This window comes from Nycticebus coucang, chromosome 10 (assembly GCF_027406575.1).
Source record: "Nycticebus coucang isolate mNycCou1 chromosome 10, mNycCou1.pri, whole genome shotgun sequence".
Lineage (NCBI taxonomy): Eukaryota > Metazoa > Chordata > Mammalia > Primates > Lorisidae > Nycticebus > Nycticebus coucang.
In genome coordinates, this window is record NC_069789.1 from 81,127,752 (window position 1) to 81,148,426 (window position 20,675).

The 20,675-nt window shown below is 50.4% G+C and overlaps 2 protein-coding genes and 1 pseudogene across 2 annotated transcripts in view; 1 reads left to right on the forward strand and 2 right to left on the reverse strand.

Moving 5' to 3' along the window:
* The window catches only part of STX6 (syntaxin 6), a 68,038-nt gene extending 64,124 nt beyond the window's left edge, over positions 1-3,914 (forward strand). The window contains exon 8 of the mRNA XM_053607015.1: positions 234-3,914. Coding sequence (XP_053462990.1) covers positions 234-316 — 83 coding nt within the window. The 3' untranslated portion in view covers positions 317-3,914. The remainder of the gene's footprint in view (positions 1-233) is intronic.
* On the reverse strand, positions 2,254-8,683 carry LOC128596449 (major histocompatibility complex class I-related gene protein-like; annotated as a pseudogene).
* A 7,358-nt stretch (positions 8,684-16,041) lies between these two features.
* KIAA1614 (KIAA1614 ortholog) overlaps positions 16,042-20,675 on the reverse strand; it is a 40,160-nt gene continuing 35,526 nt past the window's right edge. Inside the window, exon 10 of the mRNA XM_053605328.1 lies at positions 16,042-17,168. Coding sequence (XP_053461303.1) covers positions 16,975-17,168 — 194 coding nt within the window. The 3' untranslated portion in view covers positions 16,042-16,974. The remainder of the gene's footprint in view (positions 17,169-20,675) is intronic.

Sequence of the window (20,675 nt, forward strand, 5' to 3'; positions counted from 1 at the left end):
CAGTTCTGAGAACATGGGCTTCTTCCCTGCACTGCAGTCCTGAGCAGGGCAGGGCAGAAAGGATACTGAGTTGCAGGAGGCAGCAGTTCAGAAAGCTGGGAGAATGAATGGAGTCTCAGTGGCATGAATGCAGCAGGGAGTGGTTGGGGTCACCTTGATTGGGAGTCCAACAGCAAAGCTTAATATCTACCTGATGTGGGAACTGTGTGCTTCCCCCTTCTTTTTTATTTTAGATTCTAACTCAGCCTGGGTTGAGTACTGTGGCATCATAGCTCACAGCAACCTCCAACTCCTCTTGTCTCACCCTCCTGAGTAGCTGGGACTACAGGTGCCTGTCACAACACCTGGCTGGTTTTTAGAGACAGGGTCTCACTCTTGCTCAGGCTGGTCTTGAACTCCTAAGCTCAGGCCATCCACCTGTCTCGGCCTCCCAGAATTGCTAGAATTACGGGCATGAGCCACCGTGCCCTGCCTGGCTGCTTCCCTTTCTCAAGTTCCCCAGGAACATGGCCATTCCCTGCTCTTGAACTTCACAAAGAAACAATAAGCCTGAAGAGAAGTCTCCGCAGGGCCTCAGAAGTGCCGGTTGAAGATCCCTCCTGTCAAGTTTGGCTTCTCATTTGAGAGTCCATATGCTGCTGCAGTTTTTGGCAAGACAGCTGGAGGGCTTGATGTTTACCAGGCCTCTGGTGCCCTGGGTAGTGTCAGTCCTTTGTGGGCCACTGGCCAATAACAGCGGGCTCATCCCACCGTGTGGAAAGGAAGATCTCTCTGCTGTCCTCAAGGGCTGCCATTCATCCATTCACCGAGTCACTGTACACCCATGCTTTGTCTGCTGGAGCACACAGGCCCAGGGGTCTTGAAGATCCTCATGTTCACGCTGGGTGTCAGGCCTGGAATTGGTTTCACCATAGACAACTGCGATATTCCTACCACTGGGGTAATAGTGTTACAATGTCTTCACCACCTGCTTTTCCTTTTCTTTGTATGAACTAGGTTCTTTTCTTGAGTAGAGGACACTTTCTGACACTTGAAATTTGAAGATTCTTATGTTAATTTTCTTATTTCATCCACTTTGTGCAGTAGTCCCCCCATCCCCATATCCGCGGTTTCACTTCTCAAGGTCTCAGTTACCTGCCAGAAAGCATTACGCCTATACAAAGACTTCAGCAAGGGAGCCTTGTGTATATGAGAAAACATACTTTCTGTAGAGTTGTGTATCCACTGCTTCAAGCATCTACTGGGGGGCTTGGACTGGCTGTGAACAATAGAGGACTACTGTATACTTCAGAACATAATAAAAACATACATTATTATCTTGTACACAGTAAAAGCATACATTATTATCTGTCAATTTGAAAACAAAGTTGTGATAACTTCTGGGGCCATACATGTGGACTGGCTGCCTGATGTTGGAGCTTCCCTGTACTGGATCTGGAGGGATCATCCTTAAGAGGGTGACTTTTTAATGATCACTCTGCAGCAGCTGGGTTAGAATTTGGTGACAGCAGCCACTTGTCCAGTTAGCCACATAGCCACTCCCTGTCAGCTGAGTCACTGAGGCTTTTCCCAGCCCTTGTTTTGGGACCACACCCTCCACTGAAGCGCCACGGCTCCAACTAGGAAGGGGGGCAATCAGGTGGCCAAGACAACTCTTGATGGAGCCAGAACTTGCCTCCTTAAGGACTTCAACCAGGAAATGGAAACACCATGCAAGCCAGTCCATTCACAGAACCTGTCCCAGGGGAGCAACAAGCTGGACAACCAAGCCACCCCCTCCCTAAGGGACTGTGTGACAGTACTGGTAACGCCCAGACTATGGATTTGTAGCTGCTTCGTGGGGAAATGCAGAGTACAAGCTTTTAGGTAGTTTAAAGTAAATGAGAAGGGTGTATTTCAGCAGGTGATGGGACTTCAAATGTTTTACTTTTTATTATTCCAGCCCTTCAAATGTCCCCAGAACTGTCATCTCAGAGCATGTGTCTTCTCAATGTGTTCCCACAATTTTTTATTTATGCTGCTGTTATGTTGCTCAGAAGAAAATAGAACCTTTACTCCGTTTGGGAAAACTTAGAATCTATGCTGAACTCAAAAAGGAAGAAAGGCAAAGACTGCTTCAGCGTGGGTGGATGTCTCATTTCTCCCTCGGTTTCGCTTCCCTTTCCATTCTGGGGCTTCCCATTTCGCTCTGTGGCCTCCTGCTCCTAAGTTTATTCCCGTGGGAGAAGCCGGTCGCCTCAGTGGTTCCCACTCTCAGCTCCTGTTTGCTTCTTCAGAGGTCTGGCGGCCACCCCACACTTGCCTCAGAGCCAGTCGCTCCACCGGGGTGCAGGCCAGCCCAGCTTCCAGCCGCCACCAGCAGCTCAGCTCTGGCTGTCCAGCTCCGCTGGGCTCAGAACCTTCTGGCCCTGAACGGTCCCTCACAGCCAACCCCTGCCCAGAGACAGATGCGGAAGCCTCTACCGGGCTCAGCCCACACTGCATGGGCGGAAAGGGGAGAGGAAAAAGCAAACTGGACCCATTCTCTCTGGAACAAGCATGTACCTCCCAGCTTAGGGCATTGATAAGAATTGATGAAGTTTGCATGTAAAGAATTTTCATAACCAAATGCCCCAGAGGTGACAGAAAGGAAAGTTTAGACCATATTACAGCTCAGTTGGCCCTGAGAATAAAAAAATATATAGAAAGTATCAGATGTTTGGGCCCCCAACGTAGCTGAGAACTCATTTCTCAGGTTATACAAAACCTTTCACGTACTTTAACTGTGTGAATGAATATACTACACAGACCTACTTCTACTATTTTGAATGAATTGGTTCCACCATCACTCCTCCCTTCTAAATCAATTCATTCATTTTAGTGGACAGCCCATTTCTATTTTATGTTTTTGTTTTTGTTTTTGTTTTTGTTTTGTCTTTTTCTTTTGACACAGAGTTTCACTTTGTCACCCTGGGGTAGACAAAGTGAATGTTATCATTTAATTCTTGCCAGGGCTCTGTGACCCACAACCAATCTTAGAAGTTTATCCCGATGGTCACATTAGTTGGTCCCAAAGGAGACCCATTTTTTATTGGCGAACCCCATTGTTCTGAAATAATGAAGATGTAAGAATGAGCTTTCTCACCTAATAGGCACAATGTCAGGGTATATGGCACACCTCCTGGGCGAGGGGCACAACTACAACCTGGACTCTACCTAACAAACACAAACAGTGTAACCTATTCATCTGTACCCTCATTTAATCTAAAGCAAAAACAATTAGTTATAAACTTAAAAAAAAAGATAATAAGCTTTGTGCTGCTAGTCACGCCCCCATCTCACAGAGAAAGCCATTCAAATCTTGGTTCTGATTTCTTGGGTCCCCATACTTCCCTGATTCCCGCCTTTCGGGTAGCTTCCCAGTTTGTGCTTAAGCCAGTTTGAATAGGTTTCTGATGCCCGCACCCATTAAGATCAAGACAGTTATTCATCTGGGAGTGGGAGAGCAGAGGCTCAAACTAGTCATCTGTCTCCAACACGTATGCTTTAAGGGAGACAGTCCATGTTCGTGACTGGCCCAGACGCCTCCCCTTCTACCGCCCGGAAAGCCCCTCCACTGAAGATTACTCCTGGGGGAGGTCACATGTGTCCAGGGGCTTACCGTGGCATGATATAGACAGAACTCATTTGAATAATAAGATCATACATGAGAAGTTCATACATTAACTAAGAGCTGACCAATCCAATTGTGTCTTTACGGTATCAGAGGAGCTCTTTGCTGGAGGGAATCTTATCATTAACCCTCTAATGAAGCCAAGACTCTGTCTTCTCTGCTCAGTACGGATTTTCACTCCTACTGCTATTGTGAGCCTCTGTTACTAAACAGGTGGTGAGAATCGCTCCACCACCCAAAGCATTTCCCAGCCCACTGTTGACAGGAGATGGAAGGATTTGCCTCTCTGGATCCCCCAAGGGGAGGGGCCCTTGGAGTCCCTCCATTCTGTCCAGACAAGTGGAATTACTAAATATTGTGAAGATGTGCTAAAAAGTAATCGGGGGAAGTTCTCCTGGGGAGTCACAGATCACAACAGTCCAACCAGAGACACGGACTGCAGGGTAGATTGACGGCAGGCGTGCGCAGAACCTGCTGTTCTGGGGGTGTGGGGACAGGCCTCTCTCTCCCCTTTACCTGTTCTTTGGAGCACGTCTTTCCCGTACTCCAGGAATCTCTTTAGCCAGATGACGCATTCTTCTTCCAGCCAATTCTTCTGATACTGTAACTCATTCTGATTGGCCTCCCACGCCCGCTTGGTGACGTGGGCCACGTTACTACAGCCATCCAGGACAGGGTGTCTTTATCGAAGATAAGAAAATCCTGCCCTCCCCATGCATACTGGAGAAACCCCGTGGTGCTTCACTTCCATCCTCCAGCACCTCGTAGCCGGTCATCCTCTGGTATGTGTGATGCCCTGGAACACACGCCAGCCAGGGGGTGTGCACAGGGGCAGAGTGGGCTCCCAGACGGCAGGCTGGGCATCCTCTGCCCTAACATGTCAGCCCACAGGCCTGCCTGCATCACTGAGTCCCTGGGAAGTCCCCCTTCTGTATCTGTGGAGCCGCTACCACTTGCCAAAGGAACCTGGAGTTTCCTGCCTTGGGGAGTCACCCTGCCGTGGGAATGATCACTTGATAAACTCTGTGGCTATTCTGAGTGTGGTGCAGGAGGGAGAGAAAGGCAGAAGCCAGAGATATCCGTGGGAAAATTAGTGTCATTATCCTAAGTGAGCCGGTCACTACCGGGCCCCCAGGAAGTGAGACACAGATGGGGCAAATTTAGGATGGGAAAGGAGGAGAAACCTGTCAGAACCCGAAGGGGAATAGGATGGGGTGGGGAGGGCTCCTGGGGAGGGGACCAACCATGTGGAAGGGGCACAGGGCAGATGGGAGGCACTGACCTCCAGCAACCGGGGTTTCCCAGGCTTTGCCAAAAGCCACCGTGAGTACAGGTCAGCAACTGCTCAGGGTGGAGGGCAGCCCAGGCCGCGAGCTGGGTGGGGACTGGCAGGGCAGCAGTCATGTCCACCGCGTTTTCACCTGAGTGGTTATAGCGCCTCTGCAGCGGCTTCAGCTCCACCTGGGTCGTCTGCTGCCAGCCCCTCAGCAGCTGCGTGGACCTCTCCCAGTCGTTGGGCAGCTATCTGCCATCCAGGGGGCCTTTGGCTTCTTCTGCTGAGTCACACTGTCATAGGTGGTGATGGGGTGAGAGTCCACGTACCCAACTGAAATAAACGCAGGGAGCCCATGGCCGGGATCTGAAACACCCAGGCGAAAATATGTCAGAGAGTGAGTCCCTGGGAAGGAGGCAAAGAAAGGAGACATGTGGCGTCACAGCCGATCCCAGATCCCAGCCCGTGACAGGCATTCCCCTGACCCCCACCCTTGCCTCCCGGCTACTTCCCCTCACAAAATTACAGAACCTGATTAGGGCCTGGAGAGGACTTTGAAGCTGCAGCCTTTTTTGCTCAGGTTTGGAAATTTAGGATGACATTTTATAGGTCATCTCAACTTGTAAGCAAAGTACAGAGCTCCTCTCTTTTCTTTGGGGGGAGGACCAGTTAATTGTTGGGTCCGCCCAGCAGTCTCCCTGCAGGACCGAAAACCCTGAGAACCCCAGGCCCTTCCTTACTTTACCAGAGAAGCCTCTGGATGGACAAATGAGGACGCCCACTCCCCCCCGCATGCAGATGTCAGAACAAGAACAAGAACCCCCATGAATATACTCAGGTCTCCTGTGAAAACTTTTTTAAAAACGATGCTTTTTCTGTTACACCAAACCACCTCTGTTAACCCTTGTCTACTATTTTTCTGGCTAAATATGTCTATGTATCCCCACTTTTCTGTAAGGAGTTGGGGACATTCCAGGGCCCCAGGGGATTCCTGAAATCTTAGGTAGTGCAGAACCCATTTGCCACCAGTTGGAACCTATTTTTGTTCAAGCCTTCCACCCACAAATGTGATGCCTTTCCATCTTAGCTAAGCACTTAGCAGCAGTGTCCTTAAGTTTTGAAGTTTTTGTCACCTTCAGTAGCATATTCATTGATGTGGATGTTAGTCACTTCACCATCTAGGTTGCTCACAGCAACCTTAAACTCTCAGGCTCAAGCGCTTCTCTTACCTCAGCTTTCTGAGTAGCTGGGACTATAGGCGCCCACCACAATGCCCAGCTATTTTTAAAAATGAAGTCTTGCTCTGGCTCAGCTTGGTCTTGAAGCTGTGAGCTCTGGCTATCCACCTGCCTTGGCCTCCCAAAGTGCTGGGATTACAGGAGTGAGCCACCGTGCCCAGCCCTAACTTTTGCAGTTTGAGCCGCCATGCCTGGTCCTAACTTTTGCAATAGCAAAACTAGCAGGGATTTTTTTCCCTTTAAAATTCCAGGGATAGAAGAATCTTACTTGTAGATCTTAACAACCTCAGCGTCGTCCCTTCTTTATACTTGAGAACTTTTGCCTTTTCAGTTAAAAGAAGCACTTTATGGCCCATCTTTGGAATATCCTAATTGCCAGCATCATTATTCTTGTTCTTTGGGGCCATTGTTAAGAAAAATAAAGGTTGGACCAGCAGCATCTACATCCATGAATGTGCTGGACGAAGGAGATGATTCGTGTCCCGGGCAGGGACTGTGTGAGCTTTCCTCATGCTACCCAGAATAGCAGGCTATTTAAACTTTATCAATTGTGTATTTTGTGGATTTTCCATCTAATCTTTTTGGACTGAGATTGACCTCCAGTTACTGAAACCTTGGAGAACAATGCTGTGTATAAGGGGTGACTCCTGTCTGTGCACTATGGATTGGTCAAATCTAACTAATTAACATGTGCCTTACCTCCCATACTTATAAAGGTGGTCTTCTTTCATGTCCAGCTGCCCTATCCAACTCTCAGCCTTCAAAAAAAAATGTTTATGTTTAAAGTAATAAGGTCTTATTCTTGTGAGGCCCACCTTGGTTGGTTGTATGGAAAGAAGGGTGCTGTTCTCAGCTGTTTACTTGGTAAGGCTCACACAGAAACTATGTTCTCTGGTGCTGACTCCAGAAAACCAAGAGTGCTTTGAGTAGAGGAGAACCGTCCTTTACTGCTGTGGATCTTGTGACTGAAGCCAGTGCTTGGAAACTGGGGTGAGGGTGAAACTCTAAAACAGCTGACTTCCATAGTTACTGTCTTTAGGGGTAAACTCAGAGGGAGTTGGGATCATTTAGCTCAATCCTCTTGCTAAAGGTGAAAACAATTGCAGCTCATCCCAACATACATAGGAGTCATTTGGTGCACTGTATTAAGGACTTGGCCATTGGGAACGCCATGCTTTCTGGGACGAGCCACTTTAAGCAGACCTTGGCCACATACCTGGAAATAGACTAATACCAACTTGTCATGCTTGCTCCTCACCAAGGGCAATTCAGCACCTTGGTCAGGTTGCTGCAATCTAGATCTATCTGGGAGTTCTTTGTTATATTATAGTCTCTTTATTAACACAAGATATGGGGAGGTGTGAGGAACAAAGAAAAGGACTTGGCTTCCCTCTGCCATAAGTTAACATGTTGGTGCATTTTTCTTCTGACACAACCTTTGTCCAGAAGTGCCCTTCCCTGTGGCTGTGTAGATGTTAACTGTGCATGGACTGTGACTGTTCAATTGCCTTTCCTAGTGCTTGAGTTTCACGTGAACGTTTCATGGACCTGGTCTCTAACTGCAGCCAGACCCTTGCAAGAAAGAGTATTTTACCAATTTTTAAAAGATTATAAGCCAAACACCACTTGCTTGTTCCCGGGGATGTTTAAGGATTAACACAACCAGCTTCAGTGTTCCCTGACCATTCCCTGTCCTTAATGGCAGCCCAGCCCTCCACTCCAAGCCAAGCTTTCTGTCAGCCCTGGGGTGAGACCAAGTTCAGGGTTGTTCTTTCCTGCTCTGCAGAAAGTAGATTTTCTCCTAGACTGAAAGGCAAGTGTGACCCTGCAGTTAAGGTCTGTTCTGGGAGAAGCAGATGTCTTCATCCTCAGGAAAACAGAATATCTGTGCCCTGTCATCCGTGTGGGGTGAGGGAATGACGGCCCGGTGTCCTGCTAATAAGTTTTTGGAACTGGTTTTAGCTTCACGAGATTACTTCCTAACTGACACAGGCTGGGCTTAGCACTCCACAGACTTCAGAGAATGCCCAGAGTAAGGGGTGGTCTCAAAGCCATCTAGGAACCCGCCAAAGAAACCAAGCTGTAAATGATTATGGATTCAGTGTTTCTAAGCAGAAATATGATTTCACTGGTCCTTTTGTAATTAGAAATTGGTGTAATTAAAAAACAGAATGTATAATGCGTGACAAAACTCAGCAAGAATAAACCATTATATTTTTTCCCAAGGATAAACTTACAGTGTTTTAATTGTAAGTAATTAGAAAGTACAAACTAAAGAAGCCGTGATCAAGAATTAGAATTGCAAATGTCTGGGTGATTTCCAGATGATGCTTCTCCCCCACACACACTTAATGAAAGGGCCTGAGCCCCCGTGCCAAGAGTTTACAGCCCTGGGCCACTCGGGGATTTTTTGTTTCCTCTACGTGGTGGGTCTCCAGGTGTGGGGTGGAGCCAGCAGCCTGATCACCTGGGAACTAGTTAGAAATGTAAGTCATCAGGCCCCACCCCAGACCTCCTGAATCTCACGCTCTAAGGCGGGGGCTGCAGTTGTTTCAACAAACCCTGCAGGGGGTTCTGTGTGTGCTCCAGTCTGAGACCCACCACTCACCAGCTTTAGGCTATCAGGCTAACCTCCCTGCAAAGTAAAACATCATCCTCAGCTTTGATTGTAATCCTGATGTGAACTGAAATTTGATGACACTATAAACTTAAAACACTTAAGAAAAAAAAACCTAACAAATGCAATCAGGGTAACCTGGTTTCTTGTATCCTCAGTGAATCCCCAACAATAAATAAACAAATAACAACAACAACAAAAAACTTGTACAAAAAACCAAAAACTCAACTAGCCATCCTTAAAAGTGATATTTTTATTTTTACACCCCGAAGTCTATCAGTAACGTTTCTTACTTCTACTCTTGAAATCTCCATTTACAACTGTGTAAAGAATATTGTCTGATATTAAAGAGAAATGGAGAGACCGTGAGCTTCATCCTGGGTGGTTTTTGTTCTGCTGATGGGTTGGCTGTTTCTTATTTCTAGTTCTTTTTATACCTAACACAGCTCCCACCCCTGGCAATAAAAGACAAGTGCATCTGCCTTGAGTAGGGCAAGTCTGTGACTGCTGGACAATCTGAACTATAAATTGTGCTTTCTCAGGCTGAGCAAGTTCTTAAGCCCCCAAATAACCTTGCTGTGTATTTAAAATATTACACAGTACAGAGTTTCACTTGGAACAGGAGTCTGGGGGGGAGAGAGACTAGAACAAAAGGAAGTGAGTCTTTTATCCACCTTTTATGGAAGTGCTGGCAAAGGAGAACATTGGCCGACCAGCGTGGTGGTTGAAGGAGCCTGCCTTAAATTCTGTGTGGGATAAGGAGTTTGGGCCGAGATCGTGATCATTCCATTGGCCACTGTCATCCTCGCTAATATTCACTGAGTGCCTTCCATGTGCCTGGCATTGTTATAAATACTTTCTTTGTATTAACATACAATCCAGTGATTTTTCAACCAATGTGCCACCATGTGTGTGGTGAAAATTTTTAAAGATCATTAATTAATTTTTGAAAGAAGTTCAAAGCACAGTATTTGTTTTTAACTCCTTTTTTTTGATCAACATAATTTAAGTGTGCCGTGGGAGTTTAACTGTAGGTTCAAGCGTGCCATGAGACTAAAAAAGGTTGAAAAACACTGCTATAATCCTTAAGATGAGAAGTTTCCTCGTCTATTAATTCAAATCTGCAGATGAGGAAATTGGGACACAGAGAAGTCATTTTCCCAAGGTCACACAGCTGCTGAGAGGCAGAGAAAGTAACCTATCAGTGCAAGTCCCCAGCCTGATTTCTCACGCAGTTGCCATGACCAGGCAGAAAAGGAAAGGGCAAATAAACTACTGACCAGCCTTGCCAGGGAAGCGAGGAGTTATTTGGAGAGTTAGGGTTAACTGATCCCCTGGTAGAAGCAGATCACCTCTGCCCACCCCAGGGAGCAGTGTGGCTTTAGATGAAGGAGACCGTTTTGTCTCTGCAAGGCTGAGGGAGCCGGTTCCGCCATGCTCTGATTCCACCCGTGGCCCAGCTGGGTAGCGAAAGAGCCAGAATGTCCCACAGGCTGCAAGACTCAGGTAAAACTCAGGTTAAAAATGTTAAAAGGCAAGAAGACGTGAGGCAGAAATGAAATTCACAGGAAGGACAGGCCTGCCCATTCTGCCACATAGGTCACTGCTCAAGAGGACAAATTTCAAATCAGTAAAAGACCCTTGGCACCTCCCAGAGGGTCAGCTGTCTGGAAACGGCTCTCTTGCCCAGGTGCTGACACGCAGAGCATTGGCAGTGGCTCCTGTTTGTGCAGGTGCAGGCAAAGCCTGAGCAAATGTCACCACGGTTGCACTTCTGAGAGGGGGTGATGGGCTCCAGAAGCCACTGTGGACGTGTGCTCCTGAATCTGACCTCTTAGAAATAGTGTTTCCTCCCCATCTGCCGCCCTTATCACCGCCATCCCTAACACACACCCTTCAATTCTTTTTCTGGTCACAAAGGTTCACATTAAGGTTGGCTGCCCTTTGGGAAGAGGTCATCAACTCTTCTAGAAGCAAATTTCTCAAATTTTCTATCTAAACAGTGACTAATACTTCTGTACAATATTTGATGAGCATCTGGTGTTCTGGGCAGGTCTTTAACAAAGATGTAGATACATGTTGAGGGCCAAAAACATTGTTTTCATTTAATTCTCAGAACTCCAGAAGGAAAATACCGTTGAGCCCCATTTTAAACCTGAAAACTGAGTCATGGACCAGTAAAGACGTCTCTGAGGAATACTAGTAAGTGGTAGTCAGGGTTGGAACCCAGGTCTGATTGGACCATACAAGGCCTCCCTTAAAAGAAAAAGGCCATTTGGAAGCAGGCGTCTCACTAAGCCATCCCTCTAACCTGAGAAATGGTAGAATAAAGCAGAGGAGGGGGAAGAGGGTTGATCTGCTGTACAGACCAGCTGGTGGTAGGTGGAAGTACTGAATTAGAAGTACCTGAGCGTGACTACCAGTTGGCCTGTATGTGACCATGTCACAAATTCTTTAAGCCTGTCATAAAGTTCAAGAAATCTACTGGTCTACCAGGCAGGTCTACCTTGCTGATAAAATGCTTTGGAGCTTTTGTTTATTTGGCTGGAAATAAAAGTACTAAGTGAACCAAAGCCCTTATTGTATAAACCAAGAAAACCTTGGCAACGCAGTCCGAGGAGCCCAGGCTGAGAATGAGAACTGTGGCATCTGAATGTTGCTGTGAGCATACCACCCTCCTGTTCCTGAGACTAACTGGAGAGCTGGTGGAGGCTGGTGAGCTTTGGGGCCACCAGGGACCACAGCTGGCTCTGCTGGGAGCCTTTTGTTCCCCAGATGGAGCAGGACCTCCTGCCTGGGGGCTTCCATTGTAGCCCTTGGCAGCTGGCTTGTCTTTCCTCACAGCTGGAGCTGTTTCCATTCTGGGGATGTGGGCTTCCCAAAGCAGGGGAGGCCTCCTCCGGGTGCCTGGCACCTGGCCAGACCCCTAAGGGAAGCTCCACACTGTGAGGAGGGGCCTGCGTCCAGCTTGCAGAAGGACAAGACAAAGGCAAGGCCAGCGGGCAGCCTGGCATCCACAGGGAGCCCCGGCTACCCTCCAGGACCGGCAGGGCAGCTGGTAAGCCCTGGCGGCATGGGCAGAGTATCAGAGCCAGTCCCAGCAGCCCACCTCCTCAAGGCCCAGCACTCCGACCCGGCCAAACCCACAGCCAGAGAGAGCTGGGCAGAGCCTCTTGCCAAGGAAGACTGTTGCCATTTCTAAGCAGGTGCTCTGGCTGTATAGGACAGAGGGAGTCTTTGCAGAGGACAGGGAGAGGGAAGGAGAGAAAGGGATCTGGTGACAGCAGAGCCTTTTGAATAGCTCCAGAACCAGTCTGGGGATTTGAGTTGGGCAGATGGACTAGGGAGGTTCAGTTGTTGCCAGGTAAGTCTGGGAGAAGAACAAGCATTTCTACCTGTAGACAGTCACAATAAAGAGCCCTTGGTACAAGATCCCACGGTAGCTAAGGCGAGGGGACCAGGTCTACATGCTGTGTCCTGGAATGCAGGCACCTCTACTGTCTTTGCAGGCTGCCAGTGGTTTGGTGGTGCACAAGGGGAAAGATGTTCCAGCAAAGGCACACAGATAAGCAGACAGGATAAGCGTTAAGGGGGTGAAGGAACGGGTGTTGGGGCTGGTGCGATCCAGGAACCAACCACCAAAGCCCCCGCCATTATGTCCCACATGGGAATCCTGCTGCCCAGAGCCAATTTGGAGACCAGAAAGTCCACAGTCCTGTCACGCATCCTCTTCTGGGTCACAGGCCTCTTCCTGGAGACAGTGTCCTATGACTGAGGCTGCCTCTTCCCCTGAGCGGCCAAGCTGGGGAGGTTTTCTCAGCCCCTGGCAGGGCGACCCAAGGTTGGCAGAACCATTGTGGGAGAGTGGTGACAGCCTCCCTGAGCCTTGGTTCCAGGTGGGGGTAGAGAGGTGTTTCTCCTGCCTTCCTCACAGCAGAGCCATAACCACACTGTAAATTACAGCTCAACACACACATACACGCAGAGAAAATATTTCTCAAAACCTACTTTTGCCTTGTGCAAGGCACTAATATTTTCTATCATGTTCTATTTTTTATTTTTGATGATGGTTTCAACCCACAAAATTGCTTAATTTATGGCCATTGAGTGAGCTGTGCCTGCATTTGGGAAACACCACCCTGGAAAGTGAGCTGCCCTTCTCCAGCACAGACCCCACTTTCTGAAACAGAAGCAGAGCCCCAGAGCCCTGGGGAGGCGGCGGCCAGGCTCAGCCAGCTCAGGGCTCCCACAGGCTGTGGTGCCGCAGCTACTAGAGGCACTGAGCCTGGCCAGGACCAGCAGGGCAGAAGGGTGCAGGGTAGGAGTCTCCGAGCACTGGGTTCGAATTCAGCCTCCACTATTTATTTGCTGTTGTGACCTTGGATCAGTGATTTAACTATTGAGTCTGGAATTCCTCTATTGTAAATTCTTTCCCTCTGGCAAAGTTGCTATGAGGACACAGGACTGTGCCCTTAGTGGCCCCAGCAGAGCTCTTGGAATATTTGTGGAGCAGAAAGGGCAGGGGGAGGGACGGCACAACCACTGCACTGTCCTGAATTCCCAGGTTATTGCTGGTTTCCCAAACTGGATCCTGGGGCTCCTCCAGCATGCCTGAGACCTGGGGACCCTGCACGCATCAGGTACTACTTCCCGCACACCCTGCTTTCGCTGTACACAGATGTGCAGGTCCTTGGGTCCCATGCTCCCTCCCATCCCTCTGGCCAGCCCAGCTGGGCCCACAGAGCACCTTCCAGCATGGCTGGGGTCTGTCCTCCTCCATCCCCCAACTCTGCATTCCTCAATGGCAAAGTGAGGTCGAATAACACCAAGGGGTGTGTGTGTGTGTGTGTGTGTGTGTGTTGGGGGCATGTAAAATTCCTGGACTCCCGTCTTCTGTCAATCTTTGGGCTCCAAAGGTTACTCGACCCCACTGTGGCTCTGGTTACCTTGAGCCCAGTGGATGTCACCAGCCCAGAACCTACCTCGCAGAGGAGGCCTTGGGACACAGGCCATGGCATCCCCGAGGTGGCGCAGTGGGCCTGGTGCCCTCTCCAAGGGGCCATGTGCAGACCACGGCAGGACAGGCCTGACAAAAGCTAGAAAGTGGTGGAGCAGCCTTGGCCCCGAGTCTCCTGCAGCGTGTCTGGGAGGGCACAGCTGGCACACAGCCTTGGAGTATAGAGTGAGCCGGCCCCCTGCTGCCTGCCTAGCTGTTGAGACAGCCCAGCCTGCTGTCCCAACTTGCAGAAGGCACCAGTGTCCCAGCAAAGTGGCTTCTGTAGAGCAGGAGGAGGTGCGGGCGGCCGAATCAGGGCAGGACCTATGCAGGGCAGTTGCTGAGTACACAGTCACATCCTGGTCCCAGGGCCCACGACAGACTCAGGCCTCCCAGGACACTGAGGAGATGTGCTCTCAGTCCTGCTGGTGGCTTCTGAAATCGCTCCCCCCCACACACACCAAGGAGACTGACATGTGGCAAAGTTATCGCCACTTAATGTTCCGTGTAGTACCAATGTCTGGCGCCTTCTGTAAACCTCGGTGGCGGGAGGGGAGGGAACCATAGACCAGATAAAGTGAAAAGCCACAGCTTTGCACATGGCTGTTTCTTTCCTGTGCCTCAGCGTGGGTGTCCTTGCATGAGTCTCTACTCATTTTATAAAACCCCTCTTGCTTGCACCTCCTCCTAAGCCTCCTGACCATTAATCACTCACCACCCCCTTGGCTGTCCCTGCCAGGCTACACCAGGCACCAGCTCTTCCCGTCCTCCCCAGTGTTAGGATGTGTGTGTGCCTGCCCCAGACTGCAGCCTACCGGGGTGAGTGGGTCTTTCTCACATCCAGAAGCTCTTGCTTGGCACTGGCCTGGCACTGGGGTAATAAATCAAGTTCTGGGGAAGAAGGTTCTGACTGGTGCCTGAGGCAGGGTTGGAACACACTTTCTGGGTCAGCAGTTCCCCAGGCAGAGTGGATGATGATCTCAGACGAAGACCAGAGGAACTGAAGCCCTCTCCCTCCTACCCAGGCGGGGCCTCCAGTCCTAGTTTACCCCAGGGAGGAGCTGGGATGCCCCGAAGGGGCGCTTTTGCCTCCTTGGAAGGAGATCACTGTCTGGAGGCTGGGGAGCCCCCACTGCTACCCTGGGTGCCTCCCTCACTTCCCCCTAACAATAAACCTTTCCTGGCATGGGGTTGGGGACTGCAGTGGGGACAGTGGGCCCCAAGCCAGTTGGCAGGGTACCATACCCTGTCATTGTCATTGAATGTGGTTCCCCATCTATGTAAAATGAAGACAACATGCAGGACACGCCTGGCAGGACTATTTTAACAACTAAATGAGATATGTCAAGAGCCCGGCCCACACCTGGCGGGCAATAGACACTCCTGACATCTTTTCCTGTCCTCTCCCAGCTGAGCACCCACCCCCCACTCCTGCTTCTTCCCAGCTGCAAAGGCGAGTTGTCCTTGTCATATGGAGAACAAAAGTGTCTTGGGCCCCTAGAAGCTTTTGGCAATGTGAAATTTCTCCAGTTTTGTGATCTTGCTGCCAGGAATTGGGGTACAGGAGCTGCCAGCGTTTCTCCATACTTGTAGATTCCTTCTGTAGGGCTACCTCTCCACTTGGGGTACCCCAGGGCCCTCTTCACAGCCTCCGGCCCTCTGCTCACCTGCCAGACCCTCCTGATTTCTCCTTTACCCCTCCAGTCAGCCCCAGAGCCCTGAGCACCCCCTCACCCCCGCTTCCAGGTGCATAATGAAGGAAGGGACTTTCACTGGCTCCGCTGCCAAGGCCCTGGGCCACAGAATGCTGGCCCCCACTCTCCCCATCCACATTCCCCCCTTTGTTGACATTCAGAGTTGCGTCCTCACACCCCCATCACCTTTTCCTCAGCCACACCTCCCTCAGTGTCCTCCTGGCCTGATGAAAGCTGCCCTTGACATCATTTAAACCTGATTCTGCTGAGGGCTATATTGTTTTGGTTTGGGGTGGTTGTCATTTTCCCCACGGCTGGCACCCTGGCAAGCTCTAAACAGCCCCGAGCTGCTGACTCCACTCCTCTGTTGCACCTGTTCTCTCTCCTGATCATAAACCTGGCCTGGGGCTCCTCCCCTACCAAAGGAGGCTGGCCTCTCTGGAGGCTGTGCCTCTCATATCATCTGTAACCCTAACCCTAGGCCTCCCAGCCTTCCCCTCAGGCACAGCCACCGCCAGGCCCGTAGCGTCCCTCCCCAACCCCGTCCCAGCCTGATGAAAGTCAGCTCAAAACTGAGCAACTCAAAATGGAAAAAGCTTCAGCTTGGATTTTTAATAATTTAAGACTGACACATACCACCCACTCCCTGCTGCCCACCTCCTGTCTCCAAACTGGACAGGAGAACTAAGACAGAGGCCCTTGCAGGCCAGGCCACAGCAGGCCCACTTCCACCCAGGCAGGGGCAGAGGGCAGGGCCAGAGAGCGGGGTGCGGATGGTGGGTGGGGGACTGAGCTGGATCTTGGCCACCACAGCTGCATTTCCCTGAAGTTGGTCTTGGTTTCCTTTTTTTACTTCAGCTTTATACATCATAAAAATTCCCTAGAAATTTTTCGTATTCTGGCTACCAGATAACATCTCCCAGATATTCTCACACCCAAAAGGGGCATAAAACTCTTTTGTCAGACCACACATTTCACATTCTGATTTGGGGTTGGCTGTAAGGGTGTTACTCTAGGACACTTGCCCGTCCCTGGTTAAAGAGCAGAGGTGATGAGTGGGAGGGTGGAGGGACATGGCCGAGAACCACTAGGGCTCACGGCCAAGACGGCTAAGCACTTAATCTTTGGTCCTGGGGTGCTGGGAACGAGGGGAGCTTTTGACAGGGACCCGTACCTGGAGTGGAGGCTGCACTCAGGGACCCACCAAAGCACTCTCATCCCCTTGCCAAGAAAGGTGCAAGTTGATGTGGATACTCTCCGCCATGGCAGACCTGTCAACCCGTATTTTCTTTCTCCAGTTCTGCATAAGTGACCTTAAACAAAACATGCAACCAAGCTCCTCGCCTCCCCCAGAGGAGTTAGTCACAGCAGCATTGCCACAGCCCAAGGGCACAGATGACACCGTGATGTGTGTCTCTGCCACAAAGCAGCACTGTGCTGCTCACTCCTAGCTAACGCCATGGGGTGGTTCAGAGCTTCTGAGGGGTGACACTGTGGAGGGGGGTCACCGTGGAGCAGGCCTCTGCCTTAGGACACGGACAAACAAGCTCTCTGAGTGGGCCAGGAGCTCCTTAATGTGAACCAAGCCCAGCCCTGCCACCTTCGCCCCGTTCACCTCGAGGATCTCGTCGCCCACCCCCAGCAGCCCGGAGTACAGCTTGGCCGTGCTCACATCAGCCATCTCCTGCACGTAGATCCCTGCAAAGGCAAACAGGAGAACTGAGTACATGAAACGCAATCAGGACTCGCCTCTGTGCACACAGGTGCTGCCTGGGGAGTGCTCATGCAGGGCACTTCACACACACCCCCCACCATCTCACCCGCAGCCCCAGCTGGCTTTGCACACGTATATATAGCACTGCTTCATTTCTTGGCTCCTCTTTAAAATGGAAATGCTGCTAAGTGCAAATAGTGCTTTATGCATGGCCAGACATGGTTGCTCACGCCTGTAATCCCAGCTCTGGGAGGCCAAGGCAGGTAAACCTCCAGCATTCAGGAGTTCAAGAGCAAGACCCTGTCTCTACTAAAAATAGAAAGACTAGCTGGGCATCGTGTTGGGTGCCTGTAGTTCAGGCTACTCGGAAGGTAAGGCAAGAGGATCTCTTGAGTTTAAGGTTGCTGTGAGCTATGACGCCATAGTGCTCTACCCAGGGCAACTGAGTTAGACTCTGCACCCCCACTCAAATAGTGCTTTAAGCTATTTTTATTCATTTATTTTCCAGTGTGAATGAGCTAATCTTATCTTTTTCTGAGCTTTTATTGTAGAATAGGAAGGAAAATAATTTTAGAAAATTAAGAACTGTACCTACTAGGTGCCAGGCACTGTGCTAAGTGGGATTGATAACTCTGATCCAGTTGCTGTCCTCAAGGAGCCCAGGTCAGGCTTCAAGACGGGGTGCCAGAAAGGCATCACGGGAATAGCAAAGTGGCTGAAGCCAGGTCGAGCCTACTGTGCTTTGCAGTATTGTTGGGGACTAACCTTGCCCTCAGTCTTACTCAGATGTGGTTCCTTGATTAGGATTTTGAGGCATATGAGCAAAAGTCTAGGGAAAATAAAAACTCTACCCACATATTTAAAAGCCAAGGTGACTCACTCTTCTCTTCACAGCCCCACCCCCCCACCCAAAGAGGCCCTCCTGGCCCATATGAACATTCCCTGGGTAAAGAAGGCACCAAGAGTGAGCCTGGGGGAACCTGCTGTCTGCTCCCTTCCCGGGCTCCAGCTCTCAGGGGCCCCACTGTAGACCTCATGGGGCTTCCCCTGGCCTCTTCTGGGCCCCAGCTGAGGGAGCCCCTCCTGCGGAGGCTGGATACCTGTCAAATTCCCCTTCAGCTGCTCCCAACTGAGAGATGAAATGAAGGGCAGGCTGTCCCTAGGGGAGCTGGAGCCTTTGCTGTCATGTTTTACGCTGTGTGGATGTAGGGGTCTGAGGGCACAGCCGAGCCTGCTGGAGGACTGCAGGGTACACACCCAGTGTGGCTGATAACACCAGAGGAATTCACCAGGGCGCTTGACCAGCCCTAGACACCCTCACTGTTCCTGGGCTAACTGGCCAGCTCCACATTACAAACATAAGTTAATTCCCTACGTGAAATGTCTCCACTTCCTTTCCCCAGAATCAGGGTCTTAGCAGAGACCCCAAAAGGCATCTGGTCTCCTTACTTGATCTCTGCCTCGAAACCACTCACTGCACCTTGTATTAGTAGAAAGTCCTCTCTCTGGTCCACCAGCCCTAGAGAGCTTTGTGCAACCCAGCTCTGGCCCCAGTGGAGGGCGGATGTTGTAGAGCCCACCCTCTGAGGGTTGGAAATGTATTAGCAGCGCCTCCTCCACCACTGAATCACCTGAAGGTTTGCACCTCTGGGTTTAGCAAACCCAGACTGTGCACACGTCCCTCTCCCTGGTCTGCGGTGTGGGCCCCCCTTCTCTGCCTCCCCTGACAAAGTATGTCCGCCACCTTGTCTGCAAGGGCTTTTTCACTCATCCTTACCTAGTTTTTGCCTCCTTTATCAGTCGTGTGAGCTGCCTGCCTGCCCTGTCTACCCAGGTGGCATGGGGAGAGGGCAGGTAAGATGAGCCCCTACCCCAGGGTAAACCTGGGGGAGTGGCTGATGCATTGCAGGAGATGTGAGTGGGGAGTAATGATAAAGCTCAAAAGGAGGCAGCCAGAGCCAGACCCGACATCGATGTCCTCCTTGCTGCAGCCATTTGGGGGACACCTGGGTAGAGTCATGACAAATATATGACAGACACTGCTACTGTAGGCAGTTATTGTCTGCTGGAAATGGCTTATGTTAAGGGTGCCAGGCGCTGTGGCTCACGCCTATAAGCCTAGCACTTTGGGAGGCCAAGGTGGGTGCATCGCTTGAGTTCAGGAGTTTAAGACCAGCTGAGCAAAAGCGAGACCCTGTCTCTAAAAAATAGCCAGGCGTTGTGGCAGGCACCTGTAGTTACAGCTACTTGGGAGGCTAAGGCAAGAGAATCGCTAGCCGGGCGTTGTGGCGGGCGCCTGTAGTCCCAGCTACTCGGGAGGCTGAGGCAAGAGAATCGCTTAAGCCCAGGAGTTGGAGGTTGCTGTGAGCTGTGTGAGGCCACGGCACTCTACCGAGGGCCATAAAGTGAGACCCTGTCTCTACAAAAAAAAAAAAAAAGAGAATCGCTTGAGCCCAAGAGTTGGAGGTTGCTGTGAGCTGTGTGAGGCCACGGCACTCTACCAAGGGCCATAAAGTGAGACCCTGTCTCTACAAAAAAAAAAAAAAAAAGAGAATCGCTTGAGCCCAAGAGTTGGAGGTTGCTGTGAGCTGTGACGCCAGAGCACTCTACCGAGGTGACAAAATGAGATGCTGTCTCAAACAAAAACAAACAAAAAAAAGGATGTGCTATCTCTGTGTTGTATCTGATCAGAAGCAGGAGGCAAAGCCCACTGTCCCAGCAAGATCTCACCAGCACCCTGAGGGCTCACCACAGGGCACAAAACCATCTCACCACCCCTCAGAGACTTGGGAGGTGACCTTGCTTTGTGTGTGTGAGGGTCTTGTGTGACATCCAGTGCCTCACTGCAGCAGCAGGAGCAGGGCAGCACCTGGCAGGACAGGGAGAGCTGGCACCAGCCCAGGTGAGGGCGCCCTGGGTCCTTAGAGACCCCTGCCCATCAGAGCTCCATGGTAAATGATGGGGGAGAGGCTCACACCACCTCCAGAGAGGCCAAAAGGGACTTTGGGGGAGGTTTTGGGACACAGTACAATGCCCTATTGTATATGATTGCACATTACAGATGAACGTCTGTGTAGATGATGCTGTTTCCCTCTGGGGTTCTGTTCCCCAAATATGCCATCTCTGTCTGAAGAAGGAAGGTACGAAAAGTGCCAAGCATTTTCCTGTAAACCTTATTGAATGTTCCTATGACTCTTCAAGGTAGCTTTTATTGCCTTCATTTCACAAATTAGGGAACTGAGGCTCAGAGGGGGTGAGACATCTGCTTAAGGTCACACAGCCAGCAGAGGTGCTGAAGTACAAACCTACCATGTACTAACTCTGTGACTCTGTGACTTCACACTGCCTGTCTAGGCCGGCCTGTCCCACCTCACACAAGGGAGAGGAGGCTATAGGAAAAGGCAGAGGGGCCGACAGCCTGGGGAGTGCTTTCTGATGATCAGCCTGTGTTCACAAATGTCATCTCCCTGTGAGGACAGACATTTCACTCT